The 13,425-nt window shown below is 40.8% G+C and overlaps 1 protein-coding gene across 2 annotated transcripts in view; it reads left to right on the forward strand.

The window, feature by feature from the left end:
* OCLN (occludin) overlaps positions 1 to 13,399 on the forward strand; it is a 31,748-nt gene extending 18,349 nt beyond the window's left edge. For both annotated transcript variants that reach the window (XM_079995620.1, XM_079995621.1), the window contains exons 5-9: positions 1,211 to 1,350; positions 5,169 to 5,363; positions 7,174 to 7,345; positions 9,334 to 9,375; positions 10,774 to 13,399. In XM_079995620.1, coding sequence (XP_079851746.1) covers positions 1,211 to 1,350; positions 5,169 to 5,363; positions 7,174 to 7,345; positions 9,334 to 9,375; positions 10,774 to 10,875 — 651 coding nt within the window. In that variant the 3' untranslated portion in view covers positions 10,876 to 13,399. The remainder of the gene's footprint in view (positions 1 to 1,210; positions 1,351 to 5,168; positions 5,364 to 7,173; positions 7,346 to 9,333; positions 9,376 to 10,773) is intronic.
* The last annotated feature ends 26 nt before the right edge of the window (positions 13,400 to 13,425 follow it).

A 13,425-nucleotide genomic window follows, 5' to 3' on the forward strand; every position in this document is an offset into this window, starting at 1 on the left:
ATTTGTTTCAGTTGTAGTCCCGTGTGTGAGGGGCTGTTGAAAATAACTTCTAGAAAGGTGTCTCATCTCGGATCTCTTCACCTGTGGGTCAGACTAAGAAGACATGATCACTGTGCACCCCATTCTGCAAGTCTCACTTGCACATTGCTGTATGCACCAAAGAAGGGACAAGAATGTGCATTACCTGTTTGGTTTCATAGAATCATAGAGTTGGAAGAGACCACAAGGGCCATCGAGTCCAACCCCCTGCCAAGCAGGAAACACCATCAGAGCACTCCTGACATATGGTTGTCAAGCCTCTGTTTAAAGACCTCCAAAGAAGGAGACTCCACCACACACCTTGGCAGCAAATTCCACTGTCGAACAGCTCTTACTGTCAGGAAGTTCTTCCTAATGTTTAGGTGGAATCTTTTTTCTTGTAGTTTGGAACCATTGCTCCGTGTCCGCTTCTCTGGAGCAGCAGAAAACAACCTTTCTCCCTCCTCTATGTGACATCCTTTTATATATTTGAACATGGCTATCATATCACCCCTTAACCTCCTCTTCTCCAGGCTAAACATGCCCAGCTCCCTTAGCCGTTCTTCATAAGGCATCGTTTCCAGGCCTTTGACCATTTTGGTTGCCCTCCTCTGGACACGTTCCAGTTTGTCAGTGTCCTTCTCCCCACCCCAGCAACCCCCCCAAACCCCTATTCAGGAAGCTGTCACTTGCACACGCACAACAGCTGTTGAACTGTGGTTTAAGTTAGTAAATTTGATGGAAGCTGGTATGAGGCATTAAACAGCAGTATTTCTCAAACCCTTACAGGATAGATATTCATAGTGGCTAATGTCATGCATGCAGAGTTTCAAACACCAGCAACGGGAGCGCACTGGAGCCAGAGTGAATCTGTACAAAGCCTTATTCTCAACGTGCACATTTGAGGCAGGCTTCGTTTGGTGCGAAATTTTGGCATTTTAAAAACTGCAAAATTCTCCCTTGAGTGTAGTTGCTTATTATAACCTCTTTGGGCAGAAAGAGCTGGCAGGCAACCTGTTCTTTAGTGCTGCATTGTGGGTTCAGCCCTCTGCTGTGGAGTCTAATCCTTTCTTTAAATACACATTTTGCACCATTTTAGAATCTGAAATGCAGCCAATTAAAAGCTGAGGGAAGTATTCTACTGTCCTGTTCAGTGTTACGTGTTTATCTTAACACATGCATGTCCTTCCAGGTGAAGAACATAAATCCGGAGCCAGCAATACCTACCCCTGTAGCTGACTATACAGATCGAGTGGCCAGTTCTGTGGGTTACTCGGTTTCTGATGTTCCTGTACAACAGATCTATAATGACAACAGCTACAGAGCTACTCCGTAAGTATAAATGTTCCTGTTTCCCCCCCCCCTCTAATTGAATGGACACAGTGCAATAGAAAGACCACACAGGATCAATATTAAGCAATTCAAAGCAGGTTGTGATATCATTTTTCTCCTCCTCCCCCCCCCCCTTTCGGAACATTAATCAGTTACTAAGATTCCTGTTGCCAAAACTGTAACACTGACCTGCAGTTGAAAGGGGTGGGGGGCAGTAACAGCGGCAGATTTAGGGGAGTGTGATTGGTTCACCTGCACTGGGTGCCGAATTCAGGGTCCCACTGAAATTTGAAAGCCCAAATTCTGACACTGGCAGTAATCCCAGGATCTGAATTACACCTTTCTTTGGATCATGGGTTAGTTTAGGTGAACAGCTGACAGATAGGTTAACTAGCTATGTTGAGGATGGGGTGGAGGGTTAATTCTCCAGAAGAGGGAATAAAGAAATGTATCACTGCTGCTCTGTTGTCTTTAAATGTAATGGTTTTATGGTTATTGTATGTGTTAGGTGGTTGTTTTAAGCTTTTCTTATGTGAAGTGCTCCAGCCTAGAGGGGATAGGAAAACTTCAATAAATAAATAACACTTGGGTCTGACCTGTCCGGAGAGTTAAGACACTATGGTGTTTGAAAAAAAGAAAAAAGCATACTGTTGATCTTCATCTCGTAGCTACTTATCACTTTGTCATATATAGGATTTATTTGTTACAGTGTTTATCCGGGATGTGCATAGCTTTGTTTTTTCTTTTCAATATTCTGAGGTAAAAGCAAGGCTGATGCCTGAGTGGGTATACTTTTCATGGTATGCAGACCTAACAATAAAAGTGCAAATATTGTATAAAATGTAGAATGTGCACAACCTGAGAGAACAAACACAGGCCCTGTGTTTCATGGTTTCAAGAGCATAGTTTCATGGTTACACTGCTGTTTACTTTTCATGTGTGTCCTCCACTGTTTAATAAGTATTTGGATAAGGATAACCAATCCGCATTTTGATAACCTAGGAAGTAAACATACACTTACAGTCCTTTGGAAGTAAGTCTTGCTGAGTTCTCTGAGACTTGTTGTCAGATAAGGGCATAGGATTACAGACTTAGTCCCTTGGGTGTATTGTTCTTTCACTGTTGCACCCTGCATTTCATAGCATTTTGTAAGGGAATTTATGATGAAAACAATAACATAAAGCCAACACCTAGAAACATTAAAGCAGCACTAAGAATCCTAACTCTAGGGATTTTTAAAGAATGAGCAGTACTATCCTATCTTCCTTCATGCATCTTGTAAATACTGAACAGCCTTTAAAAAAAACCTCTCCCAAGTTCTTGGGTGTGTGGAAATTTTTAAAAAGCTTTTAATCAAGAGCCAATATCAACTTAGGGGTGTGTTGGGAGAACGTTAAGCATAGTGATTTGAAAGAATCATGTTATCCTCTGGGCTTGTAGAGGTTGCTTGAAGAGATTGCTCTTCTTGTAATATTCTCTGGCTCCATTGTTTAGAAAACTGACTTGCCTTCTATTACAGTGGTACCTCAGGTTACATATGCTTCAGGTTACAGACTCCGCTAACCCAGAAATAGTGCTTTAGGTTAAGAACTTTGGTTCAGGATGAGAACAGAAATCATGCTCCAGCGGCTCGGTGGCAGCAGGAGGCCCCATTAGCTAAAGTGGTGCTTCAGGTTAAGAACAATTTCAGGTTAAGAACAGACTTCCAGAACGAATTAAGTACTTAACCCGAGGTACCACTGTATTGGCTTCCATTGCCCACTTGCTCATCAAGCATTCCTTACATCAGGTAGTATGCCCTCCTGATGTTTTGGACTAGAACTCCCATCAACCCTAGCAAGCATGGCCAATGGCCAGGAATTAATGGGAAGTGCAGTCTATAACATCTGGAGTGCATCATATCGTCTGCCACTGCCTTAGGTGATGTGATGGTGGTTTATCATTACTTTGCCCCCATGTATCACCTTTTAATTGGGTTCAAGAGGAACTGGTGATCAGAAAGTATGTCGTTCATCCAGCTTGCCTTTGTACCTTAAGAACTATGTTTTGTCTGGAAGATAGCCATAGTTGAACTTGTTAGTTATTCTGTTTATGAATGCACATAATGGAATAAGGACAATCCTTGCATACATATTACATGAAATAGTGCTGTAATGAATGGTTGTCAAAGGTTGATGGCCATATTTTGAGAGGTGCAGCAACACCATCTTGCTTGCAAATTTAGCTCACAAGTGACGATTTCATAATGTTCTCAGTCTCTATATTGAATGAAATAAAAACACTGCATTCATTGGGCGGAGGCAGGCGGGGCGGCTTGTCACATTAGTGGTATTCAGAAGTTTCACAACCATGTCTTAACCTAGAATGTGTAAGTCCCTCGGTCATCTGGGGTCTAATTGCAGAAAATAAATTGACCGGGGGGGGGGGGAGCTAATATTTCTATCACCATGCATTGGAAAGTGTTCTACCAGCCCAATCAAGTTTCTTTGTAGCTTAGAGTTGGGCAGGGATCACCCTTGAGCAGATGGAAGAAGATGTGTTCCCCACCACCTTCAAGCTAAAAAGGAAGGCTATGTTCATCATGGCATGGCAGGCAAACCAGCTAGAGAGGAAGGTTTGGGGCAGCTGTTTGACTGGTGCTCAAGCCACCTCAACTAGTCCTTGCTAAAGCAAACTCCTGTTCTCTTACCCCAGTTCCCCCAAAATAGAGCTGGAAATTGTGCCTGACCTCCCATGGAGGCACAGCATAAGGTCAGTTACTACAGCTGCAACTCTATGCCTGTTAATCTAGGAGGAAGACCCGATGAATGGAACAAGACTGACTTTCAAATAAATATACCCAGGATTACACTGAAAGCAAAAGGCAGGGTCCTAGAAACCACACCATTTTGGCTATCAGGGCCAGTTAAAATGTGCCTGACCCAAGATGTGCCACTCTTGTTTTGTCACTTAAAGACTAAGTTAAATGTAAACCACCTTCAATAATGGCTGAACACAAGTCTCAGGGTGGTTTACATAATTAAAAATAAGTTTTGTTATGAATATTGGTCTGACCTTCCCCAAAACTGCCCCCAACTATGGCTATAAAAAGGAGGGCCAGAACCATATTCCCAGTAAAATTTAATTTTAATTATGTGAGCCAGGTTGAGAGGGGTTTTCAATATCAAAAAAGACATGACAAAACACAGAAGATGATGAAACTAAGGCAGGATATATATCTGGTAGTTTCACTTGCACATACTAAGGTTTGCTTACAGAAGGATCTGAGGACTGTTGTGTGTGTGTGCCAAAGGAAACAATAATTAATATCATTTTGTCTTAGATTCTTGAAATCAATTGTTTTCAGTAAATGACAGGGAGATTAAATGTGTACAACTTGCAAAAGGTTGGGATACTTAAAGTTAAGGAACAATCAAGCAAATGTGTCCAACATTTTATTTCATTAAGTTCAATGTGTGGGTCCCTTTTGTTCCTATTTTAATCATTAGTTTACTAAAGCTGAACAGTAAATCTGAGCCCTTAGAATTACAGGGGTTACTCTGATTAACATTTCTAGAGAAGGGTACCAGCTTGTGCTACAGAGCAGAAAGTATCTGGCATGACTTTGCTGACTTCGTTGCATGATGCATTAGTCTACCTGACTTCGTACAACAGCTCTTAGACAATAATGTCATTTTGTGTGATGAAGAAAATAATCTTAACATTGGGAAGCCTAGCATTGACAACCAGCAGTCTTTATTTTGTCTCTCTTAATATCTGCTCAGTATATTGATGCTTTGGCATGAAACTGGAAATGAATTGTTCTTGTTTTGTAACAGGATACCTGAAGTGAATTTAACAAAGAGCCCAATGCCACCTCAGTATGCCAACACTAGCAGTTACAATGGGTCAGCTAAGGAGCCAGCACAAAAAGGAAGAGCAGGAAGAGCAAAGAGAACCTACACTGACAACTATGATGCAGATTACACCACTGGAGGAGAGTCTTGTGATGAACTGGAGGAGGACTGGGACAGGTATGGACAATTCCATAAAACTTGGGCATTGGTACCATGTTAATGGCAGCCTGGTTGTAGAGCATCAGTACAGAGAACCCCATTTATTCTAACTCAAGTTGCTGTGGGTTACCACGAGGGTTTAACAGGTTGTGTATGTTATGAAGGACACTGGGATACAGTCTTGTACCAACACACACTCTCTAGGTTTCCACTAGCATAAATGGAAACTGGATATGAAATTCAGAAGTTGATGTCACCTACTTGTTAGTGAAAAGCTAGTATTTCAGCAGGGAAAATATAAGTGCAGTGCCTTTCCTACTACAGATGGAAGCATCACTGTGTTTGAATACAAGTATTTTACATGAATGTAATGGATTGAAAAATCAGTTGCTGTAGCTTTTGTGTATTACCTACCTATTAAGGTGTCAATCTTGTATGTTAGGGCAGAGCAGGAAAATGAAGGGAGGTGCAGGCAGATGTCTTATTTTGGAACATTATTAGCCTCTGAAAACTGTCTGCTGAAACTGACTCATCCTGAGCTGCTGCTTGTATGCATACTTGGAAGGTCTCTGTTTTTAGAATCTGGTCACAAGAATGTAAGATTTCAGAAATGGCTCTTCCTGTGTTTCAATGATATGATTCAGTTGGTTAAAAGTTTTTGGATCACTGCTTAAATAGGTAAAAACTGACCAGCAATTAAATAAATATACCTCACTCTAATCTGATAGTAACATAGTTTGTGAAATACTTGATTTGCCCCTTAACAGACTTTTTTGTAAGTAAAACTTATAGTAACCAATTTTCAAAATAAGAGGTACAAATGAAATGCACTCCAGCTACCCTTTATGTAACCTGAGTTAGAAACTCAAGTGTGTTATGCGTAACTATGGCAACTCATGCAGTCAGCCAAGATAATGAAGTATGAAGGAAAGCTTGCATTGCTTGTTAACTAAACAGTGACCTTTCCATGCATGTGCCCAATCAATGTGCAAAAAACATATGTGGAATGCATATTTGTGTGTGTGTGTGTGTGTGTGTGTGTGAGAGAGAGAGAGAGAGAGAGAGAGAGAGAGAGAGAGAGATTTCCTTGGATAACCATATGTACATAGAAGGAAGATGGAGCTCAAAATAGTGGTAATAATTTCTAGAAACTGAAGTCTTGCTGAATGAAAGTTGCAAATGGTCTACCATCATGACTTTATATGGGATTGTTATTCAGTATAAAAATGATAACAATATGCATACCATAAGCACGTTGCCTGTCTGGTTCTTTCATTTCATGACTGCAAAAAATAGGAAGTGTTCAGTGAAATACCTGTGTAGTCCATTTGATCAAATCAGGTCAAATATAGCATGTCAATGTTCATTTCAAAAATATGCTGTGATATTGTTTGTTAAATTACATTTTTAACACAAGTGTTGCAATAATCTGCAGAAACCGTTGACATGAAGTAACTTTCTGGGACTGAGAATTCTCCTTGGGAAAACAAACATGATAGTTGTATTTTTCAATTTATTAACATGTTTCTTTTGCACAGGCTAATGTTTAGTGCAGTGAAAACTTTACTCTTTAAAGGTGTGGAAATGGACTTCTTTATTATTGCATTGGTTCATCTTTGTACAAGGCTCCTATAGGCATTTGCCAGTTCTAGTAAAGAATGCAGATCTAAATTCTACATTTTCATGCTTTGACCAAAGCACAAAACTGAAAGATTAATTTGCATCATAGGTATCCTTTCCCTATAAACAAATGCTAAATCAGCAAGTCTCTCTGCAACTGCCCACTCCATTTCTTCAAACAATGTCATTTAAATCACTCTTCATCCAGGGAATATCCACCTGTATCATCTGATCAACAAAGGCAAGGATACAAGCGAGATTTTGATGCAGGACTACAAGAATACAAGCGGTTGCAAGCAGAGCTTGATGAAATCAGCAGAGAAATTTCTCGTCTTGATAAAGAATTGGATGACTACCCTGAAGACAGTGAAGAATATAGGGTAATTTCATTCATTGAAATATATTACGATATGAGAGTATTGCTTTAGTGGTACATACACCTTTTGCCTCTTGAGAGAATTTTGGACATTAGAATGATGTCTGCATCTGCACATGTGCTGTAATATGCACTAAATTCGCTTGCATCCCATCTCCCAGAACTACAGTTTAGCTATGGCTGTGCAGAGTGGGATAGCCCTCCAGATGTTGTCAGATTCCAACTCCCATCAACCCCACCCAGCATGGATGATGGGCATTGCATTGGACATCATATTTCTCATGCAAAAGGACCCGGGTTCCATCCTTGGCATCTCCACTTAAAACATTCTTAAGCAATAGGTCAGGGAAGGAGCTCTTAACTTGAAGAGTCACTGAAAAGAGCAAAAGATTGGTGAAGTGACTCAGTGGTGTTTTGGTGAAGGCAAATTTGTATTTTTTTATGGCTCTTCTTTGTTTTTTTGAAATGTGGCTTTAGATCGGGAACCTTTTTCAGCTGTGGGGTGGTCCACTGTCCCTCAGACCATGTGGTGGGCCGGACTATATGTATTTTTTTTGGGGGGGGGGAAATGAACGAATTCCTATGCCCCATAAATAACCCAGAGATGCATTTTAAATAAAAGGACACATTCTACTCATGTAAAAACACGCTGATTCCCAGACTGTCTGTGGGCCAGATTGAGAAGGCGATTGGGCTGCCCCCAGGCCTTAGGTTGCCTACCCCTGCTTTAGATGTTGAGCACAATATAAGTAGCCTATGGACAACTATTAGTAGTCCCGTATGCTTTCCCCTAAAAAAATCACAAGCTATTAAAGTCTGTGATACTGTAATTAAAAAGGAACCAGGAAAGAAACACCTAAACTAATGATCAATACAGTGTTTGTTGAAACCAACTCTAACCGCAGGCTTCCCTTAGGCTAGGTAGCTGGAAGCAGTTTTCCCTTTCCGAAGAAAGTATGTTGCTCTTTGACCTGAAAAGACAGATATATAATTTACTGTAATGTAGAAAGCAGTCCTTAATACTAATACTGACTGGGACTCAAATGCCTGTAGCTTTAGAGGAAGTAACATGCTTGATAAAGGAGCTTTCTAACCTACTTCATCCAACAAGAATCCCAAGTGTTGTGGGAGTTAGCAACGTGGAAAGTATTTAATGTTGGTGACCTCTGAGGAAGACTTAGGGGCCTGACTGCACAATGTTTGCTGCTTCCTTTCCCCCCCCTGAATGATCTGAGTCAGCTTTTGAGTGAATACACTGATGATATAATGGGATATTTTTCTCTGTCTCCTTTCCTGCTGCTTGTTGCTCAATCCCCTTTTCTATCCTCTTTAGCACTGCTTAAAGATAGAGACTCTGGCCCTTGTCAGCAGTCAATCAGTCTAGACTCCTACAGTGGCTATCAGCTAGCTTCCTAGAAACCACTCCTTATTTAGGCCGAGTTAAACCATTACTCCATCCATCCCAATGTTGTCATCTTTGATTGTTGGTGGGTTATGGGGGTTATAGGAAATGAGGAAGCTGCATTAAAAAGTCGGACCATTTGTCTATCTGAGTATTACCATTCCTAGGCTTCAGACACGAGTCTTTGCAAGCTTTACTTGGAGGTGTTGGGGATTGAACCTGGGACTTTCTGCATGCAAAGCCCGTGGGTTATCACTGAACTATGCCTCTCCTTCCCCACTCCCAAATAGTGTGTGGTCTCCAGTCCATATTTGTGAAGGATTGGAGTAGATAGGAATTCCTCAAACAGATGCCTATGCTTGCAGGCTTTCCATAGGCATCTGTTTGAGAAAAGAATGGTGGCCAAGATGGGCCTTTGGCCTGATCCAGCCAGGCTCTCCTTATGTTCCTGCAACTGTTCTTGTCACCAATAAAGATATTGGTTTAATAGTTAAATATTTATGCATGCATCATAACGAAGGCTGCCTCCATTCTGCTTTTGATTTTTGCTAATGTTTGTGATATCTAATTTGAGTTATTTTTACTTGTAGTCTGCTGCTGAAGAATACAACCGACTGAAGGATATAAAGGCAGTAAGTAGTTTACTTAAGTAATCTCTGCGTAAACCAAGATACCTCCTGTTGCAGCAGGCTGTGTAACCCACTTTGAAAGAAGTATGGCTAGATTGTCTATTTTTGCAGACTTTGAGTGGCTGCTTCCTGAAACCTGTTGCAATTGTTGTTTTCTAAAAAGCTTGTGGTGTTTATTCAAAAACACTAGTCACTGTAGTATCCCACTGTTGTTGATTTTTGTTCTTCACCAGTTTGGACCTAACTCATTGAACACATGTGCAACATGATGGTGCTAGAAGTGTCCCAGATGTGTTGCAGTGATCCTTGGCCACGGAACATGTAGACTTCAATTGTGACTTAGTTCTTGTTGAACAAGTTGTCAAGTTAACATAGCCTGGATGACTCTGGCCCAGGTGATTTCTATCTAGGAGAGGGTGCAGTTGGCACACAAGCCTCAGCTGGTGAAAGGGTTTCTGTGCCACCAGTACCACTTTAGCCGCCAGTGGAAAAGTTGGATCTACGGATTCTGTCACTGAATCTACAGGTGAGGGGGCCAGGCAGCCTCTGGTGGGCAAGATGAAACCAAGTTTTCCTCTGAACACTGGCGCTATGGAAGAGAGAGGATGAATCACGCCCCAGAGTTTGGCAGAAGGCTAAGATCTGTTTTGGCTTTATACTGTCCAGGTACAAGCTCATAGCCATAGCAATCCTCTGCCTCCCAGCTCCAGCTCCTAAGAATTTGGCTCAGACCTGATGAGTGTTCTAAAATTCAGACCACTTTTCAGGTTGCAGAGGCACAGCAAGGGAAGGCTGAGGTTGGGCTTGCATCTGTCCCTGCTAAATACAGAGCCAAAGTATGTTCAGTCTCTAGCTGTTTGGGGTGTTTCCCTCCCTGCACCAATATTGGACAGAATCTAATGTTGGGTGTGTTCACCATATGAATTCTTACTGTCAAAGCGGTAGCCTGCTTTTCAAACTGTTGTCTTTGAACTGTTCTGTCTCTTTTAAAACAGAAGCACAGCTATTGGTCTGCCATACATGTTCCTTCCGTTTATTCCCCCCCCCCTTTAAACAAATTTTCATTGGTTTTTAAACAAATACAATAACCATTAAACTCTTATCTAGCAGTACATCTAAGGGTGCTTGTTTTATGCATTGTCTTTAGACATTTACACATTCAAAATTCAAACTTACGTGTTCCTTCAGTTTTGAACAGAAGCACATGAGGTCATATCCCTCGGTGATTATTCTGCAAATTCACTGTTTTAAGGACTTCATAAACTATTGAGAGCTTCAGAATAGGCTCATTTGTCTCTTCTGATAGTGATCACTTTGAATGAATAAGACAGTATACTCTAGCGTTTTTATGATGAAATCTGATTTGCTTCATTTGTTAATAGTTTTCATTCTGTGTTTTAGTCAGCAGACTATAAGAACCGCAAAGCCCACTGCAAGGTACTAAAGAGCAAACTGTCGCACATCAAGAGGATGGTCAGTGATTATGACAGACGAAAGTCATAACAAGAAGAAAGAAAGACAGTCTGGTTGCTTAAATATGTTAATTTTCATAAAGGTGGGACATGATTGTGTTGGACCACAGATAATGACAGGGCGATATTTTCACCAATACAACACTTGTGCCATGTTTACTATGAAGTATGAAATTGTGCACTCAGTGTATGAGACCTCTTATTGTTTCACTGAGTCAAGGAATTTCACCACTCATCACATCAGGTTCATCCGTTTTAACATGTAGTGGGCATCTTCCTGTCCTTTGTCTGCAATGACTCATCCTCCATTCACCTCTGTATGTCGCATCTTATTTTTAAAAGCAGTTGAGAAATATCCCCCCCCCCAAAAAAAAATCTTGTGCCCCCCCCCAATAATCCAGTCCTCCCTTTCTTAAAGATTTGTTGCCACATTGTATCCTTCTAAATGCCATTCATAGTGTGGTCTGGGTGCTTCTTTCAAAAGGTACGTTTCTTCATTATTTTGTTTTTGAAACATAGCAACCAATTTTCCTTGTAAATGTCAAAATATTAAGAATTGTATTTTTTAGGTGCAGCCAGTGTTGATCATTCTGTATGGTATCATCAATGTCAATGTGAAACTAAATGTAAATATATCTATTATTTTTTAAAATAACCATTTGTATTGTAGGGAATGTTTTCATTGTACAAATGTAGCTTTGAGTAGCAATGTTTTGACTCTTGAATATCTTCTGTGGATTGACTTTTGAGTTGTATCTGAGTATGTAAAAAAGGATCGACTACAGCTAGCCTGGTTCTTCTAAGTTGCCAAAGTCCGGACCACTCTGCAGTGAAACAGTTTTGCCATAGCCAAAGAAGAATGGAAACCAAAGTAGAAACCGATCATTTTATAAACATGTGGGTGCTCCTTTTTGAATGTTATGTTTAACAAAGGCACCGTCACTTAGGAATACCCAGTGAAAATCCAAATGAATTGTATACTTACTGAGATCCAGTGCTCTCTTAGGTCAGTTCTTGGCACACTCCACGCATGCTGTAGCGCTAATGCAATAGCCATCAGTTTTCCAAGATTTGTATTGCCCCCTTTTCCCAAAGCAAAACATCATCTGAAGTAGCAAACAAGCCATTGTTAACATTAACTGCACCTTGTCAGTTTAGATAACATGACAAGCTGTGGCTAGGTCTCCCAGCTCCACTTCACACTTGTGCTGGTGACTGGCAAGTGGGGCATTTGAGATGAAGACTTTGCTGCATAAGTTCTCATTATGCTAAACTATGGTTTAGCTTGACATCTGAACCAGGAAACTGGTTCCATGAGATTAAGCTACTAATCTATATTGGCATATCAAGGCTAAAGTTTAACACTTAGTTGTTTTCTTTTTGAGGCATATTTCTCACATTATTTTGATATATTCATGCTAGGTTAATCACTTTTTTAGTCAAACCAAAATACAACAAAAAAGTGTGTATGCTTCCTGTTTTGTGACATTTTTGACATAATAATGGATAATACAAATTTTTGCATTTTTCTTGTGGGCAGACTTATTTACTTATTTCTTTGCTACAGTTACCGTAGCTCAGTTTTAAACACGGCAGACTCACACCCTGCGTGCATTTAACTTGTGTGAATACAGCTTAATTGCCCGGCAGCCGGTCAACTGACATCACACAAATTAAATGCACACAAGGCAGAGAGCTGTTAGGCTCTCAGATTTGCTTACTGGGCTTTGAAATACTGTCAAAAGGGTTCTGGAGGCCTCCTTAAGATCTTGTTGGGACTTTGTGAGATCCTAGAGCCTGCTAAGCAAGGCTTAAAAGCTCTCTGCCTTACATGGGGGACAAGGCCCACTTGGCACACCAGCTTCAGAAGAAGGGGAGGGGTGATCAGGCCGGGGGTGGTTCAGGGATTGTTCTGACCATATGCTGTTTTAGCTTTATAAATGTAACCCCTTGAGCAACTTGCGAGTCTACTGTAGTTGCATTGTCAATAACAGCATAATATTATTCATGTCTGCTAGTGGAATATAGATGCTGTCTAATCTTCATGCATTCCATGATAATTAAATATGGCAGTTCTTTGTTCAGAAAAGGCCACAGTTGTAGTCGGCCATTCTGCAGCTCTGGCTGTGCTGTAGCTGTGCAGCCCTGAAGATTCAAGCAGGGCTTGCACTGCTTTTGGGGAAAATATATTTGCCTGAAAGCACCCCCTATACATCCTAGACTCTAGATCAGGAATAGGCAAACTCAGCCCTCCAGATGTTTTGGGACTACAACTCCCATCACCCCTAGCTAATAGGACTAGTGGTCGGGGATGATGGGAGTTGTAGTCCCAAAACATCTGGAGGGCCGAGTTTGCCTGTGCCTGCTCTAGATAACGGACAAGGTTCATAAAGATTTTAATGGACTGAATAAAGAAAAACAAATTCCTTGAATTTGGCAAAAGAATGGAAAGTGTGCTTTTAATTTGTCTTAATTGGAACATAATAACTGTGTATGTAATGGCTGATTTGTATTTTTGTTATATGGTGTCAATAAAATAATGTGCTTAATACTAATTCCCTAACCTTTATTGCATGCTCCG

Source organism: Podarcis cretensis (genome assembly GCF_951804945.1).
Source record: "Podarcis cretensis genome assembly, chromosome: 11".
NCBI lineage: Eukaryota > Metazoa > Chordata > Lepidosauria > Squamata > Lacertidae > Podarcis > Podarcis cretensis.